Source organism: Genypterus blacodes, unplaced genomic scaffold (genome assembly GCF_046128005.1).
Source record: "Genypterus blacodes isolate CSIRO-AG114 ecotype Tasmania unplaced genomic scaffold, CSIRO-AGI_Gbla_v1 ptg000045l_1, whole genome shotgun sequence".
Lineage (NCBI taxonomy): Eukaryota > Metazoa > Chordata > Actinopteri > Ophidiiformes > Ophidiidae > Genypterus > Genypterus blacodes.
Genome location: NW_027466858.1, coordinates 1,470,630 through 1,496,224, shown reverse-complemented (window position 1 = coordinate 1,496,224; position 25,595 = coordinate 1,470,630). Strand labels below are relative to the sequence as shown.

The following is a 25,595-nucleotide window of genomic DNA, read 5'->3' as shown; positions in this document are numbered from 1 at the left end:
CAGGAACCGGGCGAACGCAGCGTTGTGCACGGCGGCAGCATGGCTTCGTCTCACGGGAGAAGCGACTTGCGGTTCGCGGACTGGATGGCAAGTTTACCGCAGAGCATGCACGACACCCCGCTCACCAACCTGGCCATCCCCGGTAGGTGTCCACCTCATCTACCAGTAAGACGTGTCCACCCGGTTGTGTGTGTGTGTGTGTATGTACGCGCCGTGAGGACGGAACGTGCGCGGACGTGGCTCACTTTTAATGCAACAAATGGCGTTTATTGTCTTGTTCGCCAACTTTGATTCCCTACTTTGCATCCAGTGCGAGTATATGAGGCTTTACTTTGAAGTCAACCGCGTTAGAACAAAAGGGTGAGACCTGTTGCGCAATGAGAGAAGGGGACAGTTGTGGCTGTCTGAGCTCAAGATGATGACCTGATGTATGTCCTCCACCTTAGATCACCCATGATGGACATGTGGAGGGGCAGGGGGACATGACATTTGTTCCCTTTCCATTTTTTTTTCGGGTGAAGCTGTTTGGGTGAAGCTGTGAGGGTGAAGCTGTTTGGGTGAAGCTGTGAGGGTGAAGATGTGAGGGTGAAGCTGTTTGTTTGGGTGAAGCTGTGAGGGTGAAGATGTGAGGGTGAAGCTATATGTTTGGGTGAAGCTCTTAGGGTGAAGCAGTGAGGGGTGGGGTTAGGGTAGGAAGGACGAACAGGGGTGGGATGGATGGATTGACTGTGTGCTCTCATGTCAGCACACTGAGCTGCTGTCTGCTGGGCCTCTTCAGCAGGTCTGTGGGAGATGATGCTTGTTGTAAAGCCGCCCAGTCAACTGACTGATGGAATGGCTCATTACTACAGACAGTGAACGCCTCATCAGCTGAGTGATTATCACATCCACACAAAAACACTTTCACTCTTCATTTATCTCGCATTTTCTAATCCTGTGTCAAAGATAAATATTATATTTAAGTGAGCTATTTATTTAGGCAAAATGAGCTCCCTCTCTCTGTACCCATCTTTCTCTCTCTACCTCTCTCTCTCTGCCTCTCTCTACCTCTCTCTCTATATATATGTACCTCCATCTCTCCCTCTCTGTACCTCCCTCTACCTCCACCAGGTGTGTGTGTGTTTAGGGCAGGCATGGGGATCAATGCCATCAGCTGTGATGGCTTGATGCTTGGTGTGCAAAGAGGCGTGGCTGGTGGCTGCATGGTACATTAACCATCGCTCAAAATGCTGCTCGTGCGTGGCCGTTTTAACATTTCACATTCCGCTTAAATCACAAAACCTGCCATGACGTACAGTATATTGCCTCATACCCATATTTTTGCTCAATGGTGTGGCGTGCTGCGTTATTCCACAGGTCCTCCACACTGAGGCAGCCATGGGAACATGCACAGTCTCATTTAATTAGGTATTATTACTCCTTATTGGCCCTGCAGGCACGCAGCTCAGCTGCTCTCCAGTGCCTCTCCATTTAGATACAGAATCTGTATCTATCCACTTTCTCTGAGCTTAATGTTTCTCAGGATAATTTGTTTTTATCCTCAGGATCCTTAAGAGAATTAAACACCATTTGTTTGATTTCAGTGAAGTGAATTCTTACTTTTAATATGTCCATAATCAGGTCCCTTGCTGAAAGTCTTTCTTCAAGGAGGAGCTCGGCTAGAAAAGAAAGAAACTAAATAATTGTCAATGCTCCTCAGTGTTATCTTCAGTGTTTTGCTCATTGGCTTCCTGTTGTACAAGGAGCAGCATCCAAACACTGCTGCCGCTATGCTATTTTATTTTTGAAACAGAAATTTGTCCAACAGCCAACACAGCCTGAATGGCTTTCAGGCCAAAGCGTTTGGCAATTTGGAGTACTCTCACTGTGGGGGTGATGGAATGGTGGAGTTGTGTTCCGATGCCAGAAAGCTAAACACTTCCCTCTGTGTTGCCTGTGTGCACAGCTGTACTCTACACAATCTTTCACTCCGATTGGAAATGGAATTATTTTAAGGTTTGACACAGAGGACTTTTATGTTTTAATGGGATCTGTCCGTCATGTTTCAGGCCATTAGTGTACGACAATATGCAGCTTATTGATCGGTGTGTGTGAGATGGCAGGGGGGGGGAAAGCATGTGGCTAAATGCATAACACATAATAGATTCTCAAGGTTCTGTAGATGTGCGACATACAACATCTGCTGTCTGACAGATAGTCGGTAGCCTCTGTGCCGACCATACGCTGCTGCTCCAACACACTTTGTCAAATATGTGCCAAGGGATTTTAAATGCCGTAATGTACAGAATATACATTAACATTCTGCTCATGTATAGGGAGGCAGTAGCTCAGTGGGCAGTGCTTCCGCTTGGTAACCAGAGGGTCGCCGGTTCGAGCCCCTGCTGAGGTGCCCCTGAGCAAGGCACCGAACTCTCAATTGCTCCCCCCTCTGCGAAGGGTGTTAATGTAATGTAAGTCGCTTTGGATAAAAGCGTCTGCCAATGATCGTAATGTAATGTATACAATCTGGGTCTTGCCATCTCTTATCAAGCTTAATTTACACATATCACACATTTCCATAGCTAAAATGATCTGAATCCACAGCCAATGACCTCACAGTCCTATTCACAAGCTCGGAATGTTTAATTAGCCAAACTGTAATTAATTGGCAAAGTCTACATGAAATAGGAAAAATGCATTGCAATCTTTAGAGTCCATCCAGTCGTATTGGACCTAAATCCTTTTGTGATGCAGGATCTTCACTGTAACAAAGCAAGTCCACTCCTGATTTGTGTACACAATCGTTTGAATGATCCTCAGTGCTCAGCGTCTGGTCAGGGCTGCTTTCAGCCAACCCTCGACCCACCGAGGCTACAATTCAGCTGACCTCCGGTAGTCTGATACCAGTTAGTACGGGAGAGGGCGAACGCCGGCGGTGTACGAAGAGGAGAGACAGGAATGGAAAGGTCAGGGAAGGAAGATGGAGAGCGCCAAAGCCTTGATGTGTTGTGAAGATGGATGTCATTAAAAGATGAGGGAGGGAAAGAGGGAGGCATTTAGCATTTTGCCTTCCCAGGCTGATCAACAAGGCACAAGGTAGGATGGTTTCTGAAGACCATGATCATCAAAATCATGCGGCCATGAAGCTGTGGCTCTGTCACCTTGAAACCGGCTTTACTGGAGGCAAAAGGGGATTTTAAGCATTTCAGGTATTGCCAAGTCAAGTCAATTTTATCTGTATAGCCCAGTATCACACAATGTCACAAAGGGCTTTACAGACCCACATTAGGAAAATTCCTGACCCCGCCCAAAGCTCTCAAACTCCAGAGGAAACCTTCATGTATAAGGAAGAGAGGAAGAAACCTCGGGAGAAGCAATTCCAAGAGAGATTCCCTCTCTACAAGTGTCTGGCTGTACAATAGGAACTTCCAGTGGAATTATACAGCGGTACCAAGAAACAGGCACGCAAGGTAATACACACAAAGTCATGCATTAGGAAATAGCATGCAAGACCGACAAGGGAGAGAGAGAGACGGGCAGAGAAAGAGACAAGGGAGAGAGAGAGAGACGGGCAGAGAGAGAGACAAGGGAGAGAGACGGGCAGAGAGAGAGACAAGGGAGAGAGAGAGAGAGACGGGCAGAGAGAGAGACAAGGGAGAGAGAGAGAGACGGGCAGAGAGAGAGACAAGGGAGAGAGAGAGAGACGGGCAGAGAGAGAGACAAGGGAGAGAGACGGGCAGAGAGAGAGTCGGGCAGAGAGAGCGAGACTATTGTGATAAAGCACAATACAGTGCAGTCCTATTATTGAGACTCTCCTGGGGTTCAAGCAGTTTAAGCATGCCGAGTGTGAGCATGTGTGTGTGTGCATCAAACAGGTGTGTGTGCAAGTTACAGCTACAATGTCTTGCAAATTTGAAACTCAAACAAGAAACAAACACTGGTCTACAGAGGAGGTCACAAGAGAATGAGATGAGCCAGGGTAAGAAAAGGACAAGGACACAGTCGATCACTCTGGACAATAATGGTTATGAATTTGCAGTTGTAGTCCATTATCTTCCGGTTTAGACAGGATGGGATTATCCTGTCGCACATGAATGGCTCGGTAGACTCCAGACCTGTACGACACACGGGGCTTTTAAATGAAAAAGGCTTTTTGTCTCTCCAATGGTCGCCTGTAACCGCTCAAGGCTTTGCCAGAGGTGAGGATTGCCACAGAGAAAAGAATGAAGGCAATTGTATTAAGCTAAGACGGCCCCAGCAGGCAATAAAAAACAAATCCATGGCAGGAGAGGTATCTGACTGGCTGCCTCCCTCGGGGGGGAAACGAGGCCTGCGTGGGACTTTTAGCTGTAAATCTTTCCATCAGTCCCACGGTTAGATCACTCTGCTGCCACTTAAGCCCCCGGACAACGAGGGTGAACGGTATCGAATACCAGGATGAACACTGGTAGTGCGGCGAGATATCTGAGGGGCAGGAAATCAGGCAGCTAAAAGCCCTCAGAAGAGCAGAGGATGTAAAATCAGCACTAACAAACAAAGAGGAAATAGTTTCAAGGCGACGGGAATGGAGAGAGCGAGGGAACGTAGAAGCTAAACAAAGTGGAAGTGTGCAGCCTACAAGTGAAGGCTCACCTGTAGCTCCACTCACCTCAGATAGGTTTGGTCTCAGGCTTCGATGAGTTTGCAGAAGGAAGGCCGCAGCCATTCAGGCTCTCTGGAAGCCACCGGCGACGCCCAGCTGAAACCACGCTAATAGACACCAGACTTGGAAAAAAAAAAAAAAAACTCAAATGCCCCCAGGCCAAACAGCAGTGGACAAATCCTCCAATATAAACACAGCAGGTACAACATTTACCTCTTTCCAGTACAAACAATAATCAAGAGTCAAGCTGCTGCACAGCCCTCCAACCTCTGTGCACACAGAGGGAGAAGCCAAATGTTCAACCAAGCCAACAATCCTAAAACAGAAAACTAAAATACCTTCTGCGGAGCCGTGTGCTGTGCTGCAGTCTGCAACCAAAGACAACAATGTTCCAGTCTAACCACAGACTCCAGCTTCTCTCCAGCCTAACTCTCCTCTGTGGCCTCTGCATGCGTCTCACTTACACTGACTGATCTCACTCTGCTCTCTAAGCTCTGCTCTGCTGATGAGCTGAGTGATCTCAGGTGTGGCACTGGCACCAACCGTCCAGGAAAAGGTTGAAAGAAAATGAAATAGTGACATCTGGACGTCATAAAAGTGAAGACAGGAAATGTACAGAAGAGAGGATGAGGACTCTTCTTCTGCTAATATTGGATTTGAGGTAACATCACCTCCTCTCCTCTGCAAACTGCAATGATTTGTGATGCAGAAGGCTTAACGCCTCTGAAGGACCAGCTGTCACTCAGACAGAATGACACAGCTCGGTTGTCTAACAGAGACACATCATCATCATCACCATCATCATCACCATCGTCACATCATCGAACACAGCAACAGCAACTTAACCATTGTTTCTGACTTTCTTTCTTTCTTTCTTCGCTCTCCATGTTCTTCTCTTTCCTTTCACTTCCTCCCCAGTTGGACGTCGCCCTGTAATCCGATTTATAATTTGAAGAACTTCGTAGCCAAGCGCCAGCCCATCAGCCGCTGTGATCACTGTGATATACTTACTGAAACCAATGCATTTATAAATATAGAAAGATGAAGCTCACACGCAGGGAGTTATTGTTTTCAATGTGACGCTGTGTTTTGCCATGTCCGCCCACATACTTTCACACCAATGGAAGCGTACACAGTTGGGATATTGTTTACAATATGCGGGTCATGTAGAAGCCATTATGGCCTCTTCAGTCTGTACCAAGAGAAATATTTGATTTTGTTTTTGTTTAGTGAGGTTGAAGCGGCGAGCGAGGCTATAAGCGGAATTCATTTACACACATTTGGCAGGTGTGGAAAACAAACCGACATAACAATGCCTGCAGAATAAGAATCTGGTTCATAGCGTGTGTGTGTGTGTGTGTGTGTGTGAATAACAAGTGGCACAGCAACACACAACACACAACAAAATGTTTTTTTGATGTAAGAAAATAATTATAAATCAGCCGCAGCACAGAGCGACGCTGGATTGTGCTGGATTGCAGATTCCTCTCTTTGTCACAGCTTGGGATGCAAACGTGTCCTTTCAAGATTGATGGCGCCCGTGTTGCGCTTCAAAACGCTCTCTATCTGAAACGCAGCATATTGCGTCATGAAAGCAACGCCAGCTAATAAGCATAAGCAGGCATCAGAAGACAGGACGGTATGGATTAGGTATGCGGCTGAATCAGACAGAGAGAGACTGCAGCCTGATAGGAGTCTATATGAACTCCAACAATAAACACACCAGAAGAAGAAGAAGAACCATGTTGTATTACATCACAGTTTCCAGATAAGCCGCACACCTCACACACTGTACAGGTGTCGGTCAGATGTGATTTTCAAAAAGCCCAAACCTGCAGATTTGCTGCTCTCAGAAATCATTTTCTGAGTCGGTGTGTGTGAACCGTTAAGGTCACACGCCGCTGTGGTGACCGGCGGGTCAAGTCCAACATCCTGCAGGCCGCGCTGACCCAGGATGCACCTCTTTGCCGCTAATGGTCATTTTCTCGGGCGGACCGTGAAGCACGTATTGCTGAAGGTCACGCCGAGCTGTGTGTGAGAGAGAGAGAGAGAGAGAGAGAGAGAGAGAGGGATTTGGATTTGATGAAGAGAGAAAGGGAGGAAGAGATTGATTGCAGTGATGAGACAGGGAACAGAACGACACTCTGCCTGTTTTGCATGCACACACACACACGCACACGCACACGTTCATTCTTCCGCGACCGTTTCTCACCTCAAGCAGCGCTGAAAGGTCACACAACCTTCAGTCCAATTTCAGATTATTAATTTAGATTGGATTCAGCATTGGGTGTGAGATGTGTCACAGATTAGCAGACTTTCATGACAGATTCCAGCAGAAGTGACATTCCTGCCTTGGTTTCCTTGGAGAGCGTCACTCAGTACATCGGTGAAATTAGTCACATTGTGCCACTCGCCTGATCTTTGACCTTTTGACTGCTAATTAGTCGGGAGGTTTGTACAAAAAGAGACATCAGTGTGGAACTTCTATCTCCTGATGTGGATCCTCAGCCTTTGCTCATCTCATTTCTATCAACAGAGGTCAGAGGTCATGATTTTACAGTCCATCCACAGAGGCTGTTATTTAGAAATAAAGTGTTGTTGCCATGGCATCAGGCTGATCTCCGCTCTTACAACATTAAGGCGTTGAGCAGTGATCGATACCTTCATGCTGCTCCTTTGACACAAACCCTTTCTGTCCTCTGTCAGGCTCCCACGATTCCTTCAGCTTCTACATCGACGAGGCTTCTCCGGTGGGCCCCGAGCAGCCCGAGACGGTGCAGAACTTTGTGTCGGTTTTCGGCACGGTGGCTAAGAAGCTGATGAGGAAGTGGTTAGCCACGCAGACCATGAACTTCACCAGTCAGCTGGAGGCCGGGATCCGTTTCTTTGACCTGCGCATCTCCACCAAGCCCCGGGACCCCGACAACGAGCTGTACTTTGCCCACGGCCTCTTCAGCGCCACGGTCAGTGTCCAGGCTCGTGGCTTGTGTGGTTCTGATGAGTGTTTAGCAGAGGTGGGGGACTTGAGACTCGCTTAAGCAACATGGATTGAAAGACTTGACTCCACTTGTACTTGGTATTCATGATTTGATACTTGACTTAGACTTGACTTTTCTTATTAGATATTCTGCCATTTTCCTCAAACACACACACACACACACACACACACACAGATCCATTGAGAGAAAAATACAGCTCACAAAATACAGAAAAACACAAGCTTATCACAAATCACGGACAGTGATTGCGGTTGCACACGTCTTCCATCATCTCTTGAGTTTTACAAACAAAGTCTGCAACCACCAAGGTCAACCTAGCTACAAGCATCGAGGCAGTCCCCAAGAATGTTTTCCAAACGTTCCTATTCATCCTATAAATGAAGAATAAACAAACAACAAGTCACAACTTCCGCTTTCCAATTTCCAAGGTTGACGTTTGTGTTTGTGCCCGACTTCTCAGGTGAGAGAAGGTCTGGAGCAGATCAGCACCTTCCTGTCGTCTCATGCCAGGGAGGTGGCCTTCCTGGACTTCAACCACTTCTACGGCGTCCAGAACATGCACCATGAAAAACTGGTGGCCATGTTAAAGGAAGTGTTCGGAGACAAACTCTGCCCCGTCATCTTCGCCCAGGAGGTAAAGTCAAACTCAAACGCCACATCTGTTGATCTCCATGTTCCATTTCCCATGTTGTTGACTCATCTTTCCACCCGTCTCTGTCCGTCTCCGCCCCTCCAACCTCCTCTGCGTCATTACTTTGTGTGCATATCCAGTGAAACGCAAAACCACTCAGCTTTAAAATTCATCAAAACCTCCGCTAACTCCCTCTCCCACCACAGCTGCATTAGGATGATTGTTCTCTCCCCGGTCCTGCTGCTGGGGAGGGGTTGGGGAAGGACTTTAGGGAAAGAGCGGACCGGAAAAGTGACAACAGAAATCACAAAGTCCCGGTGGCACTGTAGGAACTTCAGGAGAGAGACGCTGAAGACTTTGGTGAACAAAAGCAAAAGAGCCATAAAGGGTTTCTAATTTGAGCGAAGCCTTAACTGCCTGTGTTGTTTCCTGCTCTCTGTTCTCTCCTCCACTCTCTCTCCCTCTCTCATTTTCCCTCTCATGCTGCCTTCCTGCCCTCCACCATTCTTCACAGGCAGTCGGTCGGCTCTGTGTCAGGGTTTATGTGGAGCTAGAAAGTCGTTAACGCTAAATAAATCGCCTCAAAAGAGCGAAGGGAAACCAGAAGGGGCTCATTTTTTGCAATTATGATTGAGCTGTAAAGCGACGGAGTTAAACTCTTCTAACACTTTGGTCTGTTCACGGTATCCAACTATCACCTGCTTCCTTAGTTTGTAGCCGTAATTCTATTTTCTACTTGTTTTACCATCAGAATTTAGCCAACAAGCGGGACACATTGGAAATATTTTTAATTTCCCGAAGCACGAGATAAAGCCGGCGTGCCAAGAGAAACATTTCTTACATTTTTAGCACAATGGCTTCTCTCCAGATGAGTGGGGCACAATGATGAGACATGAAGCCACGGTCTGTTAAGTGACAAAGCTCTCTGTTTTCAGTAATAATGGGGCTTAATTCTTGCTCGATACATCAAAACTGAGCATTAAGGAGTCAGCAGTGAATGAGACATTAACATAAAGTCAATAATCACTCTAGATCTTTACCTCGCTACGTTCTTATTTCCAATCTAATCCCTCACAGTTTAGTAAACAGCCCTGGTTTTATCTCTCCTTGGCCGAGTGAATCTGCAGCATCTGGGCTTCTTACCTTCTCTCCCTCCATCTCCAGGTGACTCTGCAGTATCTGTGGGAGAAGGAGTATCAGGTGCTGGTGTTCTATCACAACCCCATGGCTCTGGAGGTGCCCTTCCTGTGGCCCGGACAGATGATGCCGGCTCCCTGGGCCAACACCACCGACCCGGAGAAGCTGGTTCAGTTCCTCCAGGCGTCCGTCACCGACCGCAGGTCAGCTTGCACCTGTAACTCTCTTATGTAATGTTAGAATGCTCAGAGTTTACTCAGTGTGCAGGAGGTCAAGTCTCAAATCTTTGCTTCATGTTATTCCAAAGGAGCTCAGTGTTTAATGTTTCTGCTATGTGTTGGAGTTTTCTGAATGCTTGCTGTGACTCCTGCAGGAGGAAGGGCACCTTCTTTGTCTCCCAGGTGGTTCTGACCCCCAAAGCCAGCACCGTGATGAAGGGCGTGGCCAGTGGACTGAGAGAGACAATCACAGAAAGGTGTGTGTGTGTGTGTGTTCACTGTGTCTGTTTGAAAGGTTCTGCATGGGGGAGTTATGACATTCAGTCCTGTTATCATTACCATAACAATGTGTAGAAAAAGACACTATAGAAATACTTGTTGCAGTACAAAGTAGCAATTAACACACACACACACACACACACACACACACACACGCACACGCACACGCACACACACACACACACAGCTCCTGTCTGTATCAAACCAGAATCTTGCTTCTCACTCAAACAGTTTATCCACAACCCTAACCTCTGTCATTAAATGTGTCTCCACAAACATTAGAAACACGACGGCCCTTGAATGCAGCACCACAGCAGCACATGGCTTACTGCCTGTCTGCTCATTAACTCTTCAGCACTGGCTACACACCGTGATTAGCCAGCTTAATAAACCAATTTACACGCTGCTCTGCTCCACATTTCAGCCAAATGCCACAGACTGCAAGCATCAAGAACTGAATTTGTGTTGAAATGCAACACATGACACACAGTCCACCACACACTGTGAGCATGTTGGAGCTGGAACCACAGTCAGATCTCCACAACCAGCATGAAAGCATCTCTTACCCGGTGACCTCCTGTGTTCTCCTGGAGTCCACAGAGAGTCTGTGTACAAAGAGAGTCCAAGAGTTCCACAGAATCCACACAAACATTCTCATCTTCTCTCTGCGAGGGTCAGGCTGCTGCTGATCGATTATAAGAGTTCAGAATTCTGTTTCGGTTTGTTCTCTTTCTTCCTTCTCTGCCCAGAGCAGAACACAGTGTGTGTGTGTGTGTGTGTGTGTGTGTGTGTGTGTGTGTGTGTGTGTGTGTGTGTGTGTGTGTGTGTGTGTGTGTGTGTAGGTGGGAAGATTGATGTTTCCTGCTCATATTTACCATAACAGATTATGATGCATGAGGTTGAAACATTATGATAATAGGACCTCAAGCACCGGAGTCAAGAAATATGATGATTGAGTGCAAACAACTTTACGGAAAACTCATTGTTCTTCGGGCACAGACACACACACACACACGCACACACACGCACACACAAGCACACACACTCGCGCACGCTGTCACATCTGATTCATTGCAGATCCAGACGTGTGTGTTGTTCTACAGGTTTCCAGGGCTTTTGACACTCACCTCTACATTTCTGAGCAGCTGTGACAAAACCTAAGGGGACGCTCCGGATCCCCACAGCCTCATTATTTTCCGATGATTTACCCCTGAGCTGCTCTGCCTGCATTTCAGTCCCACTTAATGTCACGCGTTTGTTAAAAGCCTCGACAACAAATCTGTGAATTTCCCTAATCATGAATAATTCATCAGCCTAACTCCACTATCGCCCGGCGCCTCTTTGGTGGAAACGATAATTCCACATTCCGTCCGTTCCCTTTTGAGTCAGCTCGCCCTGGCCTGCCGCCCCTCTGCTGGTGCCGGGTTCACACGAACACGTCCGGGAAGTGTTGGCCGTGTCATCCTCACAGCCGGTGTCGGGCTTGCACATGTCTCATGCTGCGTGGGGGTCTCTTCATCACAGCGCGGCCCTCTGACTGTTAAAGCCCGTGTCCTCTACTCCGTCCTCTAGTCTGTCCTCTCTATCGCTGTCTGCTATCAAACCTACCGCTCCAATCTGCATCCTTTCTGTTTCCTCCTATTGTTTTGTTTTCGCCGAGCGCAGGATACAAATTGAAATTCTCCGGTGTTTAGCGAATAGATTAGGACTTGTTATAGAAGATGGAGGACAGTCTGTGTGTCACATTCTGCTATTTATGCAATAGCATCTATGGATGTTCATAAAGGCTGTGTGAGAATAAAAAGAGAGGAGCTGAAAAAAAAAAAACGTTTGTTAGACTGTCTAAGATCGTGGAGTGGGAGGAATCGTGGCTGCCTCCTCTTCCTCCTCTCCCTCCTCTCCCTCTTTACCTGCTGCGCTTCAGTCCTGCCTACGCCTGAACATTAGGCATGATTGACAGCTGAGGCAGTGATGGATTCCTGCCCACATGTAATCATGATTTCTGCAAATTAAGTCTTTTCAGTACCAAAGTGGAATAGCTGCGGAAATTTAATCAGAGCCAATTCGTTCTACCTTGTATCCTTATTTGTGTGTGTGTGTGTGTGTGTGTGTGTGTGTGTGTGTGTGTGTGTGTGTCCCCTCCCCCTCTCAGGGCCTTGCCCGGCATGATGCAGTGGATCCGATCTCAGCGGCCCGGGGAGAGCGGGATCAACATCATCACGGCCGACTTTGTGGAGCTGGGAGAGTTCATCAGTGCCGTCATCACCCTCAACTATCACCTGGACGACGAGGACGACGATGCCACCTGAGAGCCCACGGGGGGGGGGGGGGGGCCGGGGAGCACAGTCGCCACGGCCACGCAGCCTGTGGCGGGTCTGTACTCTCACTCTTTTCTCTTTGGCATTTGTTTCAGGAAGGGAGCTGCTCTGCTCCTTTCACTTTCTTTAGGGCTATAGTGAAGTGAGAGAGGACGTGGAGGACAGGAGGGGGGAGGAGGAGGAGGAGGAGGAGGAAGACTTGAGAGTTGGGTTGGAGCATCTGAAAGACCGTCAGACTTTATGTTTCTTTTTTATTCTGTGGGTGAGACGGGCTCTTGAGTTTCTTTTCTTCACCTCCTGTGCTGTAACATACTGTAACCGCTTTCTCCACCAATCAAATGCTCCGTTTTGTCGGCTCACGCTTCACCCAGGGCCGCTCAGACTTTATCAATGTATTGGTAAAGGCATTGCTATTCTCGTGACAGTGGCATTTTAGACAGTCGGCGTCGTGTGAATCAATCACATGTACGCCGGTGTGAGAAGCGACCGGCTGGTTTTCTATTTCAGAATATAATTTGAAGAGAAGTTGTTTTTCTTTCCCTTTCACACGGCCTGCTTAGATTACTGCAGGTGGTTTTGAAAATGCCTCAGGCGGCTGGAATCATGCGGGGCGACACTAACTGGTGGGAGTTCTTCTTCCCATGTGTTAATAAATACACAAGAAATTTAAGAGGGATTTTTCATTTTCATTTCAATCTTGAACAGAAATCTCAAGGGTTTTGGCCCCGCAAATCAGTCTGACGCCCCAGACATCGATCTGACACCTGTGGAGTGGTGAGCCATCGATTCTCGTGAGAGGGAGAGAGAGGGGAGGGGAGAGAGGGAGAGGGAGAGAGAGGGAGAGGGAGAGAGAGGGGGGAAGAGAGAGAAAATGAGAGAGAGAGAGAGTGAGAGAGAGAGAGATAAAAGGAGAGAGTGAGAGAGATGATGAGAGGGAGAGAGGGAGAGTCAGCAGCAGGCTTAGCCAAGAATAATGTACCACTTCTATATTGTTTACCTTTTTGTGAGTTTGATCAATATTGTTAAGTTTCTCTCGCAGTGACAAAACGCAAATAAATAAATACTTTCTTTACCGCGTCTTCAAATACAATCACCGCTTCTCTCTCTGTGCTTTTTAATGGGAACCGATCCATCATAACACATTTATAGGATTTTTATGTTGGTGGGTGCTGCGTCGTGAGAGCCAAGAATAAAAACTCAAAAGCGTACATCTGGGTCCAAACGTCTGCCTCTCCTGAGCTCAGACTGGCTGCTCTCCTGCAGCAACGCCGTGAGTCACCGTCAGATGGATCGTGCCGTCGTGTCAGAATAGAATACGTATGATCAGAACGCAGAGGTGTGTTTCATTTAAAAGCCAGGAAAAGGGGAAAACGTACACTCATGAGGTTTTTGATGTGACATTCATAAGGATCTACTGTAGTTGCTGCTCTGTGTCGTCAATCTATTAGGTGTTCCTCCCTCTGTGTCTATAAAAACACAACGCATTTCCCTACTCTCGTCTTTATTCTTTGGTTTTTAAATGAGTTAAAGTGATTCTAACGTCATGGTGTAGTGATGACATCGTTTCACTGTACGGTTTTATACTTTAGACCTGAAAACAAATCTCCTATCTGACAAAAACACGCCCGTTCGGATCGCTGTGACATTTCCTGCAAAGAGTGTATTCTGTTTAGGATGATGTCGTCCCACTTTGTTCATGTAAAAACCAAAATAGGGACTCTTTGGATTGGTGAATGTATGCGTCTTGTGAGTAAATGTGCCATCTCTGACACGTGACGACGGAAAGACTGGCTCGTACGCTACACTGTAAAAAAAAAAAAAAATAAATAGAGTTGAAGAGTTTTAGAGCTTAGCAGTCAGTACTCTCTCTTTCCTTTCAGCGTGGGTTCATGTGGAAATGTTTTATATCGTGAAACGCTTGTACATACTGTAACCGCAAAAGAACACTGCCCATGAATTGTAAATTGTCGAAACGATTGCAAAGATGAACTTAAACCTTAACCCATTGTTTCCTGCCTTTCATATTTATTTGGAAGTTCAGTTTGCTGCATGAAATGTTTTGAATATTCCTTAATTATACATGAGGTTTGTCCTTAGTTTCCACATGTGATTCTTGGATGCATGGTTGGATTATTTTACCCTTTAAGACTTATGATGTCATTTCCTTTTTTAAACCGTACACGGGTTTAGAATGAATCCATGTACGAAAGGAGCAGATTTTGACGAAGCTTGTAAATTGTGTTGTGAGGACGGCGGTGTCTTCCCTTTTGGTCCAAACTGTTGTCATTGCCTTCATGTTCTGATCTGTGAAGAGTCTTTTTGCTGTTGTAAAACTCAAACCTTTGTTCAAAATGAAAGTGACTCTGTTCAGTGGAAAAACGATCAAGCAAATAAAGCTTCTATGCGTACTGATTGACTGAGAGATTGCATATTCAATTAACTGATTGAGAAGAATGGATGAAAACATCTTGTGGTTTAGATTATTCATTAATAATTCGCTCAACAAATGCGGACAAATCCGCATCTAAAGCAGATTTGCATCTTTTGAGCTCACATATCTGTATTTTGATCCCAGCCTGTGGAGCGGGGCATCCTAAAACCATGCAGTTACCACGGTGATGAGGATGGAGGTGAGTGGGCAGAGGGACCCCGGGTGACCTTGGTGTTTTTTTTTATGCAGCATCATTCTGCCAGGTGTTCCCACAAGTGACTATCTGTTGTCTTGTGAACAGGATGTGGACTCATTGTAGGCGATGACTGTGTGTGTGTGTGTGTGTGTGTGTGTGTGTGCATTGTACTGCAAACCAACACAGCTTTTTAAATCGCTCATAATGATTAATTAATTTGAGCTCCAAGGTCTCTGCTGGTCCCAGTTCCTGTTACATGACACACGCTTTGCACTGGAAATGTGCAAATATGAGCTAATCACTGAGGCAAAGGATCAAATTATGAATCGCATGACTAATCCTTCTTGTTTGACACCTTGAGCACGAAGACGAATGATCTTTATTCGCGATGAGTTACAACATTTCCACATTCATTACTCTGAATTGCCCAACACGCACTTCCGATAGAGTGGATGAGCACTAATCCATTTTCTAATTAGACTGAATTCATGCTTTGTTATTAAAAAACCTTTCAGATGCCACAGCCTGCAGGGAAGATCGGCCTTGGATTGAAATGGAAAGTATCATATTGTTGAAAGTGTATTCCTCAGATTTTCTGGCTTTGCAGATGTAATACCTGTGTGTATTTGCGTGTGTGTGTGTGTGTGTATGTGTGTGTGTGTGTGTGTGTGTGTGTGTGTATGTGTGTGTGTGTGTGTGTGTGTGTGTGTGTGTGTGTGTGCAGACGGGGAGGAGGCAGAGGTGTAGGAGGCAGCAATGGATGAATGGCTTTCAGACGGTTTGAAGAGTCACAGTTTCAGAAATGTTTGAAGTGTGAGGAGGAGGAGGGTGGGGGGAGGAGAGGGAGGAGGAGGAGGAGGAGGAGGATATAGCAATCATCAGGCTGGCGCTTGTGTCTCGTTATGAGGGCCCACAGCGCAGGGTAGCAATTTGTCTGCCAACAGAACCTACAATACGCTGTTGTTTTAGTTCTTCCGCCAAATCTTACACAGAGGGAGACAAATGCCAACACAGAGAGCTTAAACACTCATAATTATTAATTAGAGCCGGGATGACAAATTAATCAGAGCAACAAAGATGGAGACACTATTAGGGCCACTACTGAGCCACTGATGGAGAAACGATCTGGCAGAGCTGCTACAGAACGTCTCTATGAGCATCAGAGACAGAATATGTGCTCATTACTCACAAATCAAATCACTGAACCTCAGAACCGAGTCGGACCGAGGACAAGAGTCTTTGTCCAGCCTCAGACTAAACAGGAAGTCCTCCTCCCATTCAGCCAAAGCCCCCTGAGTCTCTACAGTGACCTGGTTTGTACACCTCTCCCTGTAACGAGGGCATGAGTGCATGTGTTCCTGTCACAGCGCCGCCCAAATCTATGCAAATTTCTGTTGACTCAATTATCAACACTAATTACATTTCCCCCGGGAGAACAATACAGTAGGTGACCTTTGTATTTAAGCACCATAGCAACAAAGTCTCACTTACCAAGGTGCCCCAGAAAGTGCAGCTGATCACTTGCGAGGCTGTAGGGGAGTACAGGCGGCTCATGTTGGGTTACAGGGGTCAAAGTGAGAGGTCAGAGGGTCGTGATGGAGCAGAAGGAGGCCTGGAGTATCTCTGGTTGATTCTTAAGCTCCTACAGGGGGAAATATAATAATAATATCACTTTAAATACATGAATCCATCGAGTGGAAACTTCTGGGGCAGATGGCGGTCAAACACGGCCCTCTGACCATCATGAGAGCCAGCGAGGCGGCGCTAATGGAAGCCAGGCTCAGGTGGCTGGCCGTCTCAGCCAACTGTTTCTGTAGCCTGAGGTAGCAGGAAGGAGCTCGCTGCTGTACAGTGGCGCAGTCAGTTAATATTCAACGGTCGCACGGGACGTTCAGGAAATCATTTCAGGTAATTGCTTGTGTCGGAATTAATATGCAAATTCAAACTTGTTGTGTAGTGAAGCTGTTTTGGTTTGATTTGATGGCTGGAGCTGAAGCGGCACAATGCACAAATAAATGTTTGGCCCTGATGTGAATGATGAGGTGATCATGAGACGGTGTGTGTGAAGTCACTAATCGACTAAACATGGATAACTTCACTATCATGCAGTGTCCAAACACCAGCTTGATAACTTAGCAGGAGTACAAATGCCAGAATGATGCTGAAATTGCAGTACCTGAGAAATGTCTGTCCACCCAATGTGTGTTTGAGCTTGCATGTCAGCATTTGCTCCATTCTACACTGATACCAGTTCAGACCGAAGACAGAAATGAATCCTCATCTCCCCCGTGTCCCTGTAGGTGCAGTCAAAGTCATCTGCCCGCTGTTTTCAATTTATTTGAAATTAAACTGTACATAAACGTGACATTTCTGATTTGCTGGCGGGGTGAATTTGACTCTTGCTTATTCGTGAAAGTGACAACAATCAGTGCTCACAAACACACACACACAACCTGCCTGCCTCCTGCCTGCCTGCCTCCTGCCTGCCTGCCTGCCGGCGGCTGCAGGCACACAGACAGACCTAAGTGGCTGTTTTCACTCAGCCGACACGACATGATGGACCTGCACACCACTGAGACACTTCAATATGTCCATAATTACACGTGGTTGTTTGAAAGGCGCAGAATCGCAGTTTCTCGGCTGCAGCGGTTTGTTGTCGGTATATGAGTACTGGAGCTGGTCTCATCCTCGCTAAAACCCTGATTGCATTATGTTGCAGGCCTCCTAGTTACATTTTCAGAGAAGTTATGTATCCAGGGAATCACTTTCCTCAGTCTTGTATCATTTCCCGACTCACATTTCATCCATAGAGACGGTTTAGTCCTCTCTGTCGCCTCCCAGTGGCGATATACCAAACTGCACCCTAGTAGTGTAGCTAGATAGGCGTGTCGGTTTGATTTTCAGTGTCTTCTGTCTCTTAAAGGGCGAATCTAACTCATCTGTGGTATTTTAAAGAAATTAGATTTAATTTCAGATCTTGTTTTCTGTGTCAATCAGACTTCAAATCACTAAAATTCTAATTTGCAGACACGTAGTTGAAATATGACTGTCAGTGAGGAATCCATCCTGGCCCAGTTTTGGCACATTACATTACATTACATTACATTACATTACATTACGGTCATTTAGCAGACGCTTTTATCCAAAGCGACTTACAATAAATGTGTTCAACAAAGGCAGATGTGGCACCATGTGTCACATCTGGATGCTCTGTTTGTACTTCTCACTGAAAACCTTTCCAAAATGATTTTCCTTCATCTAGCCCCCTTTATGTTTGGCACAGGTGTTGTAAGGTAGTTGTATAGATGCTCTTCTGCCATCTTGGAATCATAACTATTGTGTTTTTGAACCTTGAAGAGCAGAAAAAAGAGAGTAAGCTGGGCCAGAGACAAATTTCCCCTCTTTTCCAGATCAGTATAATTTCATGTTTGTAAGGTTGTTTTCCCTGATCACAGACTCCCAGGGTTGTTGGCTCTCCAAATGTTGCATAAAAAGAACCACCATCATTTGAATGTAGACTGATGCAATATTTAGGAGATCAATGCAATTCAGCAGTAAAACTCATCCCCCAAAATGAACATTTTGTTTCCAAGCTTTAGTTCAATCAGCATAGTGACAACTGCGACACACACACAGAATGTTCAAGCTTTAATTCATTGCAGACACTTTCACTTTCAGAATGACTTTTTGAAAGGAAACAGCTGCCAAAAAACTGCAAACGCTGAATTTTCCACTCGCTGTTCCAAAGAAATGAACAGGAATTTTAAAGTAAATTTGTCCATAAACACACCCACACGCTGAAACAAACACATACACATATACACACATTTCCTCAGAGGACTTCAGCCCAGCGCAGCAGTGCAAAGCTCCACTCTGCTCCTCTTCACTCAGCATGAAGGCAAGTCAACCCTGCATCTGTAACTGTAACGTTCTCACATGATTTGACTTACAGATTCACTTTGTAACTCTTGCATGTCATGGGATCTTTGGAAGAAATGCTTCTTTTCATTTACTTCAATTCATCAATCACAGACCAGGTTGTTGTTTTCTCTCTCCTGCCTTCATGTTTCTCTGCTCTGAAGGCTCTTCAGCTCTGCCTCATCAGCTCATGGCTGCTGTTCGTGGTCATTCCTGAGGGGTACAGTTCTACTTTCCTGTTGCAACATTAAACATCTGGCAACAATGCAAAACAATGCAAAGTACATAGAAATGCAATGATTTTCCTTTCCTTTCTTTCTCTCTCTCTATCAAGCTTTGCCGTTCAGAGAGTTGATTGTCAGTGGGGGTCGTATGGGCATTGGTCGGAGTGTGATGGCTGCACCAGATCACAGGTGAGGAGTGTGAACACGTCAGTATACATGACACCGACAGAATGTATTGTTTTTGCATGAGTGAACACTTTCAAATCTCTACCAATAACATTAATTTGCATTCTCTAGTTTGAAAATAACAGACAAGTTGTTGTTTCAGACAAGAACCCGAGCCATGGTCGTCTATGCTCAGTTTGGAGGGAACCTCTGTTATGGAGACGCCACTCAGACCAGGGTGTGTGAGACCACGCGAGGTTGCCCCCTGGAGGACGGATGTGGAGACAGGTTTCGCTGTAGATCAGGTTAGATTTTGTTGAATAAGTAAATGAACAAGTTAAAGCCAAGGCGAGACAGTCTCACGTGAATGCTCTTTCTATCTTGTGACCTCCAGGGAAGTGTATCCACAGGTCCCTGGTGTGTAACGGAGACCAGGACTGCGAGGAGGACGGCCTGGACGAACTTGGCTGTGACTCGGCTCGACAGCTCCTCGAGTGTCCGAGCTCAGTCCTCCCGCCTGCGATCGAAAAGTTAGGACAGGGGTGAGAGCAGCACCGCCTCATGTATCGCCCTCTGGATGCGTGTCCGTGTGTCCGTATGACCTTGAGCCATGCGCTCTTCTCTCCTCTTTAGGTTTGACGCTGCGTCAGGGAAGGGGAGGGCCAGCGTGATCAACACAAAGAGCTTTGGGGGCCAGTGCCTCCCCATCTTCAGCGGCCTCCACAGCGTGATGTACCGACTGCCCCTCTGCACCTTAAAGTACAGCTTTGTGGTTGGTCACACCAAAACAAACTAACATCCTCATCACATTGTGGCGTCACAGAATCATGATTTTGAGCCTCGTGTGACTTCGCTGAACCTACAATTTCAGGTCACAGTGCAGAATGATATCAGCGATGAGATGTACCAGAGTAGGTGGCACTACGCTAAGGACGTCGTCAAGAGAGAGACGGTGAAAGGGACAACATCAGGATACGCCAACTACAACTTCCACGAGTCCCATCTGGAGACGCAGGTGTGAGAGCAGAGAGCTGGGGAACCTTCCTCAACCTCATCACGCCCACCTCATCTCACATCACTCTTTCTCTCCAGAACCGCAGGCTTTTGGTTATAAAGAACGACATCGAGTTGGCTCAGTTCCAGATGAACTCTCCTCAGTATCTGACGGTGTCGGAGGAGTTGTGGAAGGCGCTGGTCAAACTCCCGGCGGTGTACAACTATGCCGCCTATGGGAAAATCTTAGAGAGGTTTGGAACACATTACCTGTCTGAAGGAAGCCTGGGAGGTTCCTTCAAAACTATCCTGAGCATTGACGAGGAAACAAGCAAACGCATCGGTAAATCCTCTAAAATCCACAACACCCTCGTGGTAAATGTACATGAACATGAATTACATATTGATAACAGATTGTGCAAGGAACAAAGTACATTTCGGGTACATAACTTCAAAACCATTTTATGATTTTCAATGCTCAGTGGCTGTGTCTTTCCTGCTGCAGTGACGTTTCTGCTTCGCTCTTTCTTTTGTTTCTTTCTCGTTCTCCAGTTGAGGAAAAAAGAAGTTACAACGAATGTGAGCGAGTTAAACGCTGGTTCCTGTTTTTCCCCATTACAATTGAAAGGTGCAAGAGTGGAAGCAGTCAATCTGCGAGAACCACAGGTAGAGTGACCATCTTAATGTATAAACTGTAGGTGTGAGTCAATACGCAAACCACAGGCTCTGATCTGAGTCGTGTGCATACATCACACACATCATCTCTCTAACACAGGCGGCGGCAGCCAAAACAATGTGGCCAAAGTGCTTGTGGACGGAGGAAGCCTTCAGCATATTGCCGCACTTAAGACCATGGACCTGAATAATCTGGAGAGGAACTGGGCGATATACTCGAGCTGGGCTGAGTCTGTCAGATCATTTCCTGAGGTCATAAAGCAAAAGGTGAGAGGAGATCTATTACCTTTAAAGCTTCGCATTCCTCTTGAGTCTTTGGCAATTGTACTACCACCTTCGTCTTCGGCAGCTGCGTCCGCTGTCGGAGCTGGTGAAGTCGGAGGAGGTTCAGTGTGGCGGGGTGAAGAAGCTGTACCTTCGCAGGGCCATAGAGCAGCACCTGGCTGAGCGGGACGCCTGCCACTGCCGGGCCTGCAGCAACAACGGCATGGCCGCCATGGATAGGAGTCGGTGCAAGTGCATCTGTAAGCCGGGCACGTCGGGAGAAGCCTGCGAGCAAGGCAGCGAACTAGAGGGCCAGCAGGGTGGGTGGACGGCAGGTTTGGTGCTTGTTAAAAGAAAATGAGCTCTTCAAATCTCTCATCTGAACTTTTTTCCTTGTTTCCTTTTCTGTTCCCGCTGATTCAGGAGTGATCCACGGTAGTTGGTCCTGTTGGTCCGGCTGGTCGTCGTGTATTAGGAGTCGGAGGTCAAGAAGTCGCTCCTGCTCTAGACCCAGTCCTCAGGGTGGTGGACAGCACTGCACTGGAGAAGCCACAGAGACGTCTGACTGTGAAGACCAAGAGCTGCAATACCTTAAGTAAGATTATCCTCCCTCTCATTGCTCCTTCTTACATGCATTGTGATTATTGGTGACTTATGGCAACATTGGAAATTGTTTGCTATGTGATGCGTGAAAGTTTATCGACTTTTTTAAACTTTTTCTTTAGAACCATGGAGCCTCAGTGTTTTCCTCACACTCCTCTGGCCCAAGACAAGTGTGAACCCCCACCGGCTCTAATCAACGGCATTATTCTGGTGAAGCAGATGGCTAAATTAATGTTATTATGATTTATTTTTTATCATTCTCTTACTTTCCATATTTTAATTAGCAGAGATAATGAACCATGCAACTCATTGAGTGTAATAATTTAGCCTCTTTAGCACATAAATGAGGCAAAACTGCAAAAACACTGCACAGTAGCACAAATGCACCTTTACCTCATTTTGTCATCGTATTCTTTTAGGACCCTAAGGACGTTTACCTCGTGGGTAGTAAAGTCGAGTACACCTGCACGGACGGTTACCACCTCATTGGTCCAAGCGCGATCAGATGCACCGCTGATCAAACCTGGTCTGCCGGTCCTGGCATGTGCACACGTACGTCCGCAACCTCGAATGACATCATCACAGCAATTCATGAACGTGATATGATGATACATTTATCAACATTCCTCCAGTGTCAATGTGCCGGCTCCAACCCCTCCCTGATGATGTCATCGCCTCGCCAGTAAAGCAGTCGTACGCCATAGGGGAGACTGTGACCCTGTCCTGCCCTGAGGGACGACGGATAGAAGGAGAAACCACAATCATATGTGATGCCAGTCTACAGTTTTCCCCCGACACAGCAGATATCACATGCAGCAGAGGTGACACTTCTTCCCAATACGATACAATACAATGATGGTGTGATGGCGCATTATTTAGCAGGGGTGTGAAGTAATGCGCTTATTTCTGATTGTTGAGTAGAGCACAGAATAGAGAAGTAGTAGAATGAAATAGGACCAATTTCTTCACAGCCTTTGATGATGTATGTGCTTTGTTCTATTGTGAACTGTTGCGTTAACACGTTGATATTGACTTCTCTGTATCCCACAGCCCCTATATTCCAACAACGCATCCTTCCTGATACATCATCTGTACAATGTGACCCATGGAAGAAGCTTTTCAAGGGAAAATGTATTTGCAAAATGCCTTTTGAGTGCAAGTAGGTTTGTGCAACTTGTTGACTTTATTGCTCCTGTTATTGTATTTGATGATGATGATGATGATGACGAGCTTTGTTTTTTGTCACCAGGTCATCTTTGGAGTTGTGTGCTATTGATTCTCAGAGGGGAAGATCAGTCCCTTTAAGTGTGTGTAAAATGCAAGCGCTGCTGTGTATGGGGAGGAATCTCACAATAGCAGACAACAGTGCCTGCCGGTGGCCACAACGCGCAACTACAGGCTGCGCCAACTGTCACATGTGGGAGACCTGTGAAGGTAAAGACACCAGAGGCTGAACTGCAGAAGCTCACAAAAGTGCCACAATAACGCAGATTCGTATTCACTCGTCTTTACACTCTTCTACAGATCAAACTAACGAGTGCCGCTGTAAGGACACTGCAGATTGCTTGGCCCCAGGATCAAATGTGTGTGTCCGTGTTGGGGAGGATGTGACCACAGCCACCCAGGCCATGAGCGAGTGTGAAGCGGGGCTGAGGCAATGTAAAGGAGAAAAGGTGTCAGTTGTGGATCTCCAGCCCTGTACTTCCTGAGGGAACGCTCAACTTCTTGCCATCACTCATCAAACTTCTGTAACTCATTCCTCATATTGGAATTGACACCATCAATCAATAGCAAAATAAAACATAACGGAATCATTCTAAATGTGTTTTCATGATTCTTATTCCAGAGAGATTGGAACTGCTGTGTTCCTGCTGCTGCCATTACCTGCAGTTGTTAAATATCCTGTGTTCTTAAAATAGAAAATACTGTCAGATTTTTTTTACTGTCTTGGTTCTGAGGAAAACTTTTTTTTCTCTGGATATAATATGTGAAAATCTGTGTTGCTCACTGAGCCGAGTCTATTTCAGAAGATGTGGTTTGCTTTGGAAAACCAGACAGTTCTCAGTCTGCCAACCAAACCCCTGCTGACAGTCTATTCCTGCTACTGGCTGCCTGCCTCCTCCTGGTGTGTGTCCATGAGTGTATGTGTGTCTGCGTGTATATGTGTGAAGACACTAGTTATCTTTGTGTTACTTGATGCTGGTAGACAAAGGTTGTTGCCTGAGAGGTAGATAGCACAAAGCGAGGAGAGCGGTTACACTTTAGAAATGGGGTGAAAAACACAAAGCAGCAAAGAGATTGTTGGGTGAAATGAAGAACATTCAGGAATGAAGCTGCTGCAGCTCTCAGCCTCAATATGAAGCTCAGCATGAACACATCTACATCATCAGCTGGGCTACAGGGAGTGTTCACAATGAGGAGGGAAGATAAAGTATAGAGCTGCTTTAAATACATGTACCATACTTTGTATTTTTTAAGCCAGATAAAATGTGGTGAGTCATCAGGTTATGGGATCTTTGGGCCTTTCTTTAATGTTTGGGTCAAATTGTTTTACTTCAAACTTAGACTTGGCTTATTTTCTGTGAGGACTATGTTAAATAACGTTTTCATTCAGTACAAGCGTTCAAATCCTAGTAAACTCCGGGTCAATATCACCAGCAACCTGTTTTGGGCCACGGAGCGGCTTCATGCAAGACAATAGTTTCACGGACCGGCATTTAAGGTGTGGGGGGATAAATATGACGAAACAAAATGCTACGACTGGCATACAAACAAATATAAAGTGCATTTAACACTCACAATTAGGCTGAATTAGTAGGAGCCCTCAGCTTGCGTCTCTGCAACGAGCCGGGCCAATCAAGGGGTAATGGCTCTGTAAAGACCTTTGTTTTCCACACACAGACGAACAGATTGATGATTCCTGTCCTTTTTCAAAATAAAACATCTTTCAGAGTCTGACTATCAGTCTTTCTGTGCGGCCCGGTACCAAATGACCCATGGACCGGTGGTTGGGGACCGCTGAATTAGAACACACAATTCACAGCAACATTATCTATAGGCGTTGAAACACAGTATGGTAAAATGAACTGAATCTTGTTTCGTAATCGCGTTTGGATAATACAGCTTTATTGTGATAGGTAGAACCAGAAACAGACGTTATTTGACATGTTAGTATGCTCCCCCTTACCAGTGTTGCCAATTTAGCTACTTTCTTGCTAAATCTGGCGACTGTCCAAATCCCCTTGTCGTCAAAAGCGATAAGCGACACATCTAGCGACTTTTTCAGAAGCGTTATTGGAGAGTGGAGACTGACACAAGCACATAGTGAATTACGCGTGCATTCAGTCTTACAGAGCGATGTTGTCAAGTTAAAACCGTCTGCACAAACAAATGTTGTGGTTTATGGCAAAAAGGCAATCGTGTAGGACTTGTAGGCTCCTACGTGAAGCGTGAGGTTAGAAACTAAAACAAACTTAAGAAAACCACAAAAAAAAATAGGTAGTCATGATAGAAGTGATGGTCTATTATTTCAATTAAAAAACGTCTCTCCCACAACGTTATTCCTCCATTTACATGCAAATTTCAAATTATACGATGACGTCATTCAGCGACTTTTAGACCAGCCAATAGCTAATTTCCTTACTGAGGGGTTGGCAACACTGCCCCTGACTGCTAGGCATGTATACACAAAAACTTTGACACAACAAAGGTACGTGGAAAAGTGTTTGTCTCATTAAGATAGAAGGTTTAGCTCGTCATGTTTGTTATGTTGTGTTGGTAGTTTGGAGCACATTTGTTTGTTGTTCTGTTCGCTTGCAGCACGGAATGTTGTGTAGCGGATCGCAGCTGCAGGAGCGGAGTCCCCGTTTGTGATTCAACAGCGACCGTGATTTCTGTTTGCTAATTCCACGTGATATATGACA

At 46.1% G+C, this 25,595-nt stretch overlaps 2 protein-coding genes across 2 annotated transcripts; both read left to right on the top strand.

The window, feature by feature from the left end:
* The first annotated feature begins 24 nt into the window (after positions 1–24).
* Positions 25–12,194, top strand: plcxd3 (phosphatidylinositol-specific phospholipase C, X domain containing 3). Its single transcript, XM_076149555.1, has 6 exons — positions 25–142; positions 7,328–7,584; positions 8,081–8,254; positions 9,416–9,591; positions 9,762–9,863; positions 12,038–12,194. The coding sequence occupies exons 1-6, from the start codon at positions 40–42 to the stop codon at positions 12,192–12,194; spliced, it is 969 nt and encodes a 322-aa protein (XP_076005670.1). The 5' UTR covers positions 25–39.
* A 6,380-nt stretch (positions 12,195–18,574) lies between these two features.
* Positions 18,575–23,479, top strand: c7a (complement component 7a). Its single transcript, XM_076149524.1, has 18 exons — positions 18,575–18,728; positions 18,913–18,968; positions 19,083–19,161; positions 19,301–19,442; positions 19,532–19,679; positions 19,771–19,909; positions 20,009–20,152; positions 20,230–20,473; positions 20,683–20,796; positions 20,906–21,072; positions 21,155–21,389; positions 21,493–21,664; positions 21,795–21,882; positions 22,092–22,224; positions 22,305–22,493; positions 22,723–22,831; positions 22,922–23,106; positions 23,197–23,479. The coding sequence occupies exons 1-18, from the start codon at positions 18,723–18,725 to the stop codon at positions 23,379–23,381; spliced, it is 2,535 nt and encodes an 844-aa protein (XP_076005639.1). The 5' UTR covers positions 18,575–18,722; the 3' UTR covers positions 23,382–23,479.
* The last annotated feature ends 2,116 nt before the right edge of the window (positions 23,480–25,595 follow it).